A 10197-nucleotide genomic window follows, 5' to 3' on the forward strand; every position below is an offset into this window, starting at 1 on the left:
GATGGATGGATGGATGGATGGATGGATGGATGGATGGATGGATGGATGGATGGATGGATGGATGGATGGATGGATGGATGGACGGACAAAGTAAGACAACCTGTGTGTGAGAGGTTGGATGCGAATGATCAGACCAATCCTGGTTCCACTTCGTCTGTGGGCTGAGAGAAAACAAAATCACTCTCAACCACTTCTAAAAGTCTCCAGACTGGACTGATGGGTGAACAGAAACACGCGTTACCTGCTGCCGGTGTTTTTATTGCTGTAGGTAGAGCACTCAAGCTCAGGGGAGGAGGAGTCTCTGCTGTCTTCCAGCATGTCATCTGGTAAGTCGGTGAGCAGCTTGTGCAGCTGCAGAGACACGACACATGGAGATTAGTCAGCAAGGTTGCTCAGCAACAAAGTTATAAACTAACACAGTGTAAAGAAATAACACAGAGAGCCGATCAATGACGACGTGAGAAGCAGCAAGACGAGGCGGCACTTTGTTTGTTTTCTCATAAGTGACAAAAGGTATTTTCTGATCTTCCTCAATGTTTTATGAAGATTCTGAAACTAAACTAAAATTTTTTATTTGTTTTGAAATGATAGTTCAACGCAGCGTTCAACAAACTAACCAGAAGTTTTCAAATGTGTACATTTTTACTTGAATCAGTAATAAAATGCCTTATTTATACATTTTTGCACCTTTAAAAAAAGCAGAGAAAGTTTTGTGTCAGGCTTTCAGAAACGAGCAGAACCTGCTGGACTTACTTCCCACAAAGATTCCTGAATATTCCTCAGATCCTCGACTGTGTCCACGACCGACGGACCCATATCACCACAATTACACATCTAGAAAAAATCCTCCGCTTCCATCTATACCACCAACATATCCTGATACATCTGCGGAGATGACCTCCAGTGTGAAACATTCAAAGTGCGCCCGGCATGTCGTCGGCTTCCTGTGACATCACTGCGTTTCGCTCCCAAAGACCTCCATTGTTCAGAAAAAAAACATATAGCAGGGTTAACTGGAGCAGAAACATTCCAGTTACTGGCAGCAAACGAGTTCCCCTTGACCAGTTTGTGTGCAATAAGTAGGTTACTACGAATTGATAAAATGAAAGGAACTCGGAGGGAAGAAGTTAGTTTTGAATCTAATCAGCAAGCAGCTCAGCAACATTTCTTCCCTCCTAACTCGAGCTCAAACGGGGTCAAGAGTGGAAACGAATCGACTCAGAGGAAGGAGAAAGTAGGGAGGCCGCAGGGCAGAGCGAGTTTCAGCGGGACACACCTGGAAGGAGGCCTCTCCGCCGAGCCAATAATAGCTCAGACACATGGAGTAACAGATTGTGGGTGTGAACAGCGCTAAGTGGAGGTGGGCCTGTGAGAGGGTGGCTGTGATTTGTGACATTCAAACAATGAACACTTTACTGCGTCTACAAACAGCAGAGAACAACCTGACAGATTTATCATTTACAATCACAATCCAACAGCAGTGGACAGCTCTCCCTGTTAGGTCTGTAGCAATAAATCAATTAATTAATCGCATGATAAATAAAAATGAGCTCAATCATTTCTATTTGCATGATTTATCATTTTTCTCTTTCTACCAAAAACTGGAGGACAAAAGTCTGCAGTCTGCTGTTTTGGTCTAAACTTTCCCTCAAACTTTTTTGAAGGAGCATTTTGACTACATTGGTAATTTTATTTTTTAATCTGATATTTTTTTCTATTATTTATTTTGGATATTTATAATGTCTTCCAGTTCCAGTGTTAAATATTACTTATATTAGATTGTATTACTTGAAAATGGTCTCAAAACAGCAGTATTATTATTTATTGCAATAACTTCTGGAACAATTTATCGTTCAGCAAAATTTCTTATCATGACAGGCCAACTTTCACTTTCTCCAGTTGTTCTTCGCAAAATTTTATCTAATTTTTATCTCAATACACTTCAGTTTTATGTACCAGTACAGCCTTCCCACACTGCCAAAATCATAGGTGTTGATGACACCAGTGTGTTTGACTAGATGACAGCAGACTCAACGATGCAGATGAACTGAAAGCCATCATTAAAGCAACCCAGACTTCCTTATCACCTCAGCAGAGCCACACGGTGATTGGACCGGCTGCACAGATGCAATAATTCATGCAAAAGAAGCTTCAACAATACGTGGAGTACATTTACTGACCTTTCTGTAGGCCGACTTTTCTGTTTGAAAAACACTGAAGTACATTTACAGCGGACAGACAGACAGACGGCTCCAAAAACTTCATACATTAGTTTGACGCAATTTTTTTATGATCCCACAGGTTTCCAGGCTATTTTACTTTCACCCACCTTTTCACCTCTGGTAATGTTTTTTTTTCTATGCGACTGAGAGTAGCCAATCCAAAACATTAATTCTGCTATTCTTCAACTCCTTTCTATCTTGGCTGTATGCTTTTGATCAATGCTAATTTGTAAGACCGATTTGTTGCCAAGCTTGAGTTACTGATATCTTGAATACCGCTCCAGCACTGTCTTTTCCATACAACACCATCTGTTTTGAAAAGTCCACCAGTCTCTCTTGCCCAAAGCAACGATGTTGCCAACTCCGTACTTCACAGCAGGAATGGTACTATAAACCTTTACAGTTTCCACCCAATTCCTCCAGATGTAATGGTAGCCATTATGACCAAATAAAAAGTGATCCGACTCAGTGCAACATCCCTGGGATCCGGAATCCAATATTTTTATTTCTAATAACTGCAGTATTTTGCTGCTGTAGTCTTATACAGTATGTTATTAGTAGTAGTAGTATTGTTGTTATTATTAATCTTGTTATTAACATGTTAAAAACTTTTTTGGTATGAACTTTTATACTGATGCTGCTAACTGACCTAAACCTGGAAATGTATAGTCAATTAATTAAGACAGGATTTTAAAAAAACAATTAGATGCAGTTATCCAATGTATTTAAATATGTAGATCCAAATAAATAACCATGGCACAAAAAGCTGAATATTAAGCTGAGGAAAATAGGTCCCTTAACACTGTGACATGCTATGTGTTGCACCTCTTGTTCTCTTGCGTAGTCTTCCTGGTCGTATTCATCTTCCTCATGTTGAGTCTGAAGGGCAGCGCTGTCAAAATCAATGGACATGTTGCACTGCCTGCTTGGAAAGAAGAGTAAACGGTCTGGTCAGCTCGGTACGCTGCAGCACCGTAGTCAGGCATTAACTTAAAAGATAAGTAAAATGTATGTTAAATTCAATTTTTGTTGACACAAGCAGATATGCATATTAATAACTTACCAAGTGGAGGGGGTAAAAAACTTGTAAGTTCCTTTTAGTAGCTCATCTAAGATATTGTTGAGTGCTGACCATGCTACTGTTTACATTATAAAGCAGCGATTTAAAAAAAACTTTGCTTTTTTAAATCAACAAAAGCATAAAACTCTTTCTTATAGAACGGTGTCTGTAGACGCCGATTATTTCTGCTAGTGTAGAGTTTAACAAAACTTTCCGAGCAGTTCTCCTTAGAGTAAACTCTAAAATCAGAAGCTAACAGAAGTTAGCCAGCTAACTAGCTTGTTGAACATACGCGTGACGTCGACTCCCCCTCTTTGAAAACTCGCGCGCATTAGCAGCGCCAAACCCTCGCGGTTGTAAACGGGAAAAAAGAAAAATGCTGCCCAAAAACTTTATGCAGCTTCACGAGGAAGCAAAAATACTGTCATTTCACTGATTTAGTCATTAAAATTCCGTCCACTTAGTCGAACAGACACGCCAGAAATGTTTTTGTTCTCTTTCTAATTCCTGGAATAGTATAGGTTAGCAACGTCTCCATAGTAACAGCTTTACTGGAATTATGGGTAGGGTAGTTCTTGGTATGTTGTAGTGATAGTTGGCTCTATGGTTGGCTCCATACACGCTCCGAGAGCGAATAGTTTTATTTTATCATTCCATGGCTTTTTTTTTAGATAACAGATATTTTCTTTTCTTATGATCAGTAGTAAGTAACAAACTCAAATAAATCATAAAACTAAAAATATTTGGCCTAAAATAATCTTGAATTATAGTCTTTATTGGACTCGCCAAAGTTATAACTTGTATACTAGGAATTCTTACTCATTATTCTTTCAGAAATTACTTCAGACTGGAGGTTATTAGTAAAATAATGCTGAAATATCCAGTTTGAAGTCGCTTCGCTTTCTACGGTGGCCAGTGTAGGTCATTTCTCTTTCCATTTCCGCATCTTGGCTCTGCAGCTGTTCCTGAGTCAGCTCCCTAATCAAACAGCAGCTAAATGGAATGAGTAGATGTGGCTTCAGCATATCGGAGGTCAGCGGTTTCATATCCGGGATTTCTGTGGGACAGTCAGCTGACAGCAGTCAGGTTGTTGCTGTGTGAGTGAGAACTTCGACAAGAAACTGATTAAAAACCAAGTAATCTCTGATCAAGTAAACATGGCATCTAATCCACCCAAACTGAAGATTGAGATAACTTCTAATGAAAGGTGAGAAGCAATGAATGGGACCGATTGACCGGTGTTGAAATGAGCAATGCCTGTTTACCAGTTTTTTTTATTTTCTTCATGCACAGGCTGAAAAACTTGAAGGATCATTTTGAAGCAAAGTTTGGAGAATCTCCTCTCTTCTATACATGTGCACCTGGAAGGGTAAATCTAATAGGTAAATTAATAACTTAAAAGATAATTTCAGACTTTGACCACCTTAAAGTTTTACTAATTTGTTCATTTGATTTTTATTTAACCCAACACGTAATGGTACATAATTATGAAGTGAAAAGTCAAGGATATGAGTGAATTTAATTTTATTTTTTTACAAAATAAAAATATAAATGTATGACATGTAATGAATACTTTCTAGAACCATTTTTCAATGAAATTGAATGAGACAAAGTTGGGCTCTGTTAACTAAATCGATTAAATTGGTTACAACTGTAGAAGCAGTTTTAGTCTGACACAAAAGTAAAAAGTTAAAACCTTAAAGAAATATAACAAACACCTAAATACTTTGGATAACTAATCAGAGTTTTTAGATAGAAATGTTCCTAATTCTACAGAACTCGACTAGCTAAAATACGGAACCAGTAGTGCCAAAACAATTGAATTATTTCAGATTAATTATAAGTTATTGTTTTTCACCAGGCGAACACATCGACTACTGTGGATACTCTGTCCTGCCGATGGCCATCGAGCAGAACATCCTGGCCGCCGTGTGTGTGAACAACTCCGGAACGATCCAGCTGGCAAACACAAATCCTCAGTACCAGTAAGACGCCAACAATTACTGCACTTTTATTTTATATTTTTGCAACTTTAATTAAGAGTTTTAAAAATATCGGTGCTGCTTTGTTATGTTTTTTAAAGGCTTTTTGTTTATTTGCAGGGATTTTAAAGTGTCCTGCTCAGAGGACATCATCATAGACAGAGAAAATCCAAAGTGGTATTATTATTTTCTCTGTGGAGTCAAAGGTATCCAGGTATTTAAAGCTAAAACAGTTGAATAAAAAAGGCATACATCTCCTTTTCTCAATGGCTAAAACAAACTTCTCTGGTTTTAGGTCAGTTAGAATTAGCAAAAATAATTTCTATTTGCTAACTGACGCAATAATGAGAGAAATAATATGTAAGATTTATTACTAAAACCAGAATTTTACATACAGAATGGTTATTAATTTATGCAATGATACATAAAAGCATGATTTCATGGCTTTGAAAACTTGGTTTAATGGAGGCGCACTTCTAGATCTATTTTTACCCTACTTTGTATTATTTCTATTTACTAAATAGAAATAATTTTAATAATTCTATCTGACATGAAACAAAAGGAAGTTTGGTCGGATTTAACTTCAGACAGTGTAAAGAACATTTATTCTGTAAACTTTGTATTTTTAACTGCATTGTGTAGTTATTAAATGTTCTTTCACTATCCTACAGTATTTTATCTTGATCCGATTTTATTTTCTTCAGGAGAAGTTTGGGATCGGTCGTCTAGCTGGAATGTCTTGTGTTGTTGACGGAACCGTTCCTCCCAGTTCTGGTCTGTCCAGTTCAAGTGCCTTAGTTTGCTGTTCTGGCCTCTTAACAATGGAGGCGAACCAGAAATCTCTTTCTAAGGTAAAAATTTCCAATAAAATACATTTAAGTTTGTAGCTTAATGCAAAAAATAAAAGCTATGAATGCTGGGGCAAAGAAGTTCTTAAGTGGGGGGCAAAAACCCAAGAAAATTATCCTTCAAATTAAGACAACCCCTTTGTGCGTTTACCTTTCCATTCCTCAATGTAAGGAAGTATTTTGTGGAGGGTTCATGAGTGTTTACTGCTTCTTCACTCTGTTTTTGTCCTCTGTAATCGGCCCCAAAGGTGGATCTGGCTGAGATATGCACCAAAAGTGAGCGCTACATCGGGACAGAGGGAGGAGGCATGGACCAGTCCATTTCATTCCTGGCAGAGAAAGGAACTGTATGAAGCTTTTTTTCCCCCACCACTGCAATGTTTCTACATTCAGATGGTTAATGTCTATTGAAATGACAGAATTTCAACCGCTTATCAGGCGAAGCTGATAGAGTTCCAGCTTCTGAGGGCCACCGATGTCAAGCTCCCAGACGGGGCCGTGTTCGTGATCTCCAACTGCTGCGTTGAGATGAACAAAGCTGCTTCTTCTCACTACAACATCCGGGTGGTGGAATGTCGGATTGCAACAAAGGTGCATCTGAAGCTGCAACAAGCTGAAAAAAAACTGTCTTTCCATAACATGAAGGACTAATTTTTTTCAAAAAGAAGCACATTATTATATGTTAACTTTTTTGTGTTACTTTGCTTAATGCTGGCTACATAAACAAAAAGTGTTTTTCTCACGTTATTACACTTAGAACGCCCTCAAAATAAACCGCGCTTATATTCCTTACGTCATTTGCCATTATTTTTGCAATTTTTCTGAGCTATCGGTTCATAGCAAATCACTAATTATTGGTCGAAAAGCTGACGCTGTTCCGTCATACAGCTCAACTGAATGACCGCTATTATTAAGTTGACAACTTAAGAAGCTTGTCAGATGTTTATACTTCAAAACAGAACTGATTAAAGCGCAGCTAGCGTCCAACATCAGACTCTGTTTTCGACCATTTATCTTTCCTGTTACGACATGGTCGCCGCCATCTTTAATTCTCTATGAATAGCGGCGCCCTCTGCTGGATGGCGGTTAAACTGCAATGCTGAAAAAAATGTCTACGCGGACGTTATTAGTTAATCGAATGAAAAAAAAAAACAAATCTAATAAATATTTAATCGTTATGTGATTGATTGCTTACATCCCTAGTTTACACAACTTTGTTGTATCTTAAATGATAACACTAAGTGTCTTCCGGTTTGGGCGCAGATGTTGGCGCAGGCTCGAGGTCTGGATCCGAGCAGGTTGATGAAGCTCTCTCAGGTTCAGACGGAGCTGAAGGCGTCCCTGGAAGAGATGCTGGCCCTGGTGGACGAGGTGCTGCATCCTGAGCCGTATAGCCGTGAGGAGATCTGTAAAGTTCTGGGCATCACCACCGAGCAGATGTGCGCAGAGCTGCTGAGCGCTAACACTCAGCATGGTGGGTAAATGAACACATCTGCACAATCTGGAGTGAAGTCACCCGATTTAGTCAAACATCTTTGGTATAACTGATGCAACCAGCATCCAGTAGTGTTGCTCACAAATCAGCCATTTAGTGCTGCAGTTAGTGATTATTTTAGTAATCAATTATTTTGTCAGTTAATCAAATTGTACGATTCTGAAGATTTTTCATTGAGAAAATGTGATTAAAATCAGAAATTGAATTCAATATAATATCGCCCAGCCTTGTTTTCAATATTAAACAACAATTAAGTTGCGTCACACTTGAAATGACGCAATATCTCAGTTTGTTCTGTACATTAAAAAAATTTGGAAAATTATATTTAACCCCACAAAACTGTGGATTTTTCTAAATCATACCATTAAAATGATTAATTTAAAGTTTTTTTTTTTTTTTTTTTTTTGTCTATTTGTTTCTCAGTAACAAACTTCAAGCTTCACCAGCGAGCCAAGCATGTGTACGGTGAAGCTGAACGCGTGATGAGGTTTAAAAGCATTTGCGACGCCGGAGCTGCAGGATCCATAACGCTGCTGGGAGAGCTGATGAACCAGAGCCATGCGAGCTGCAGAGACCAGTACGAGTGCAGCTGTCCAGAGCTGGACCGGCTGGTGGACATCTGTCTGTGAGTCAAACCAACACAAAAAAGAGATTTTTAAATAAATTAACTGGAATAAAATAAAAATTCATGAATTTGGTAGCAGAAAAATATTCGAATTTATTATAATGTCTATAGATGATTCTAGTGGAATGAGTAAATGAAGTAAAATTTTTAGGGGTTGTTTTGGATCATAACAAAAACTCTGAATCTATTGGACTTCTAAATAAATGTATACAATAATCATATGCTTTTGTTTTTTCATGTCTTATTTATTGCATAGAGATTTGGGGCAACACGTATGGATTATTCAAAAAAATTCCGTCTTAAATTTCAAAATTTTGACGTTAATTTTCTGAGATCAAAAGTCAGAATTCTCTGATTAAAATCAGAATTTTGAGGAAAAAAAAGCCAGAATTCCTTTTTTTAGTTTTCTGTCCCTATTGTAGGACACAGAATTAAACTTTTTCCTTAGTGTCATTTAGGAGTATGAAGACTTACTAAAAATAATCTGTAAACTAAGCAACAAATAAACACCTTCAGCTGAACTCATGTACCTCTAGTGCCACCTTGTGGTCAAACTTTCAAACTGTGTGTAATCAATATCAGTTTTTCTTTTTGACTTTATGAACAAAAAAGACAAAACTTTTTAGTGTAACTTACTGAGTTGCTTCTGTATACCTAGTTCCTTTTACAAAAATCTTATGTGTGCATTTTTATTTTTACTGCCTTGTGTTTTACAGCTAGCATGATCAATTTGCTATCACACACACAGACACACACACACACACACACGTCCAGCTATTGATTTCAGCTTTTACCACTGCAAGCGACTGACTCAGTAAAACCTCTTTCAGTTCAATAAAACAGTATCTCTCTCGCATTGATTTTTCATAAAGATCAATGACGCTGAAAGCTTCGCCGTAGCACCGACGCTTCGTCGTTTCTTCTGGTTGCAGGAAGTCGGGAGCGGTGGGCTCCAGGTTGACCGGAGCGGGCTGGGGAGGCTGTGCCGTTTCCATGGTTACCAGCGAGAAGGCGGCGTCTTTCCTCCAAGCCGTCAGAGATGCTTACTACACGCCGGACCCGCGCAGAGCGGCGATGGAGAAACAAAGTCTGTTTGTGACGAAGCCGGCGGGCGGAGCTGCAGTCCTACTGGAGGAGTGAATTACACAACCGACGTTTACTTGTTTATTTTGCAAACAAATCAACTAAAACAAATGCAAACTGTAATTTTTTTTTACATTCAGGAGGTGGAAATTAGGATGTTAATTTTATTTTATTTTTATTTTTTTGCTATTTTACAGATGGGAACATAAGGGCCAAATATACACTTTTGTGATATTTTCTTATGATTTTCTAAAAATTATTCTGGGAGATGATGTCAGATGATTTTGTACCCAAAAATAAAATTAAGCTGTTAAATTAACTCTGTATTTGTAGTGTATAAAATACTGGTGCACTTTATTAAGGGGTAAGTAATGTACAAACAACTTTAATGAAAAGGCAAAAGAATAAAAACATGGACAGTTCAATTCACTAAACCTAAAATAAAACAAATGGAAACTGTAATTTAAAAAAAAAAACATCTGGAAATTATGATGCTATTTTTATTTTTTTTACTTTTCTACAAATGGTGACATAAGGGCAAAATATGCATCTGTAAGTGTGATATGTATTCTTGATTTTTTTTTTTTTATTAATCTGAGAGATTGTCAAATGATTTTCCACCCAAAAATAAAACCAAACTAAAAATGTCTTACATTTGTAGTGTATACATTTCTGCTGCACTTTAAGGATAAATAAAGTGGAAAAAAGTTTAATCCAAAGGCAAAATAATAACCTGGTAATATTAATAATTTTTTAAGACAAGTTTCAAGTTGTGAAAACCTCTAGATGGGTTTTGCCTTCTGGGTTGTTTAATTCACTGAACTAATCAAAACTATTTTTTAATATTGAGGGGCTGGAAATTATGGTGTTTATTTCTTTTTT

At 37.6% G+C, this 10197-nt stretch overlaps 2 protein-coding genes across 5 annotated transcripts in view; one reads left to right on the top strand and one right to left on the bottom strand.

The window, feature by feature from the left end:
• The window catches only part of cep152 (centrosomal protein 152), an 18636-nt gene extending 14787 nt beyond the window's left edge, over positions 1 to 3849 (bottom strand). For 2 of the 4 annotated variants that reach the window (XM_017305233.1, XM_017305231.1), the window contains exons 1-4: positions 3286 to 3848; positions 3048 to 3144; positions 242 to 351; positions 101 to 161 (exon numbers count right to left, since the gene is read on the bottom strand). In XM_017305233.1, coding sequence (XP_017160722.1) covers positions 101 to 161; positions 242 to 351; positions 3048 to 3134 — 258 coding nt within the window. In that variant the 5' untranslated portion in view covers positions 3135 to 3144; positions 3286 to 3848. Of the gene's footprint in view, positions 1 to 100; positions 162 to 241; positions 352 to 3047; positions 3148 to 3285 lie in introns of all 4 variants that reach the window. The other 2 variants (XM_008411985.2, XM_017305232.1) reach the window with 2 other exon arrangements.
• On the top strand, positions 3177 to 9964 carry galk2 (galactokinase 2). Its single transcript, XM_008411990.2, has 11 exons — positions 3177 to 3230; positions 4242 to 4489; positions 4576 to 4664; positions 5144 to 5267; positions 5385 to 5478; positions 5969 to 6115; positions 6361 to 6459; positions 6551 to 6703; positions 7376 to 7586; positions 8031 to 8232; positions 9165 to 9964. Exons 2-11 carry the CDS (start codon positions 4440 to 4442, stop codon positions 9370 to 9372), a joined length of 1377 nt encoding a protein of 458 aa, XP_008410212.1. The 5' UTR covers positions 3177 to 3230; positions 4242 to 4439; the 3' UTR covers positions 9373 to 9964.
• Positions 9965 to 10197: the final 233 nt, after the last annotated feature.

The sequence above is a fragment of the Poecilia reticulata genome, linkage group LG6 (assembly GCF_000633615.1).
Source record: "Poecilia reticulata strain Guanapo linkage group LG6, Guppy_female_1.0+MT, whole genome shotgun sequence".
Classification (NCBI taxonomy): domain Eukaryota; kingdom Metazoa; phylum Chordata; class Actinopteri; order Cyprinodontiformes; family Poeciliidae; genus Poecilia; species Poecilia reticulata.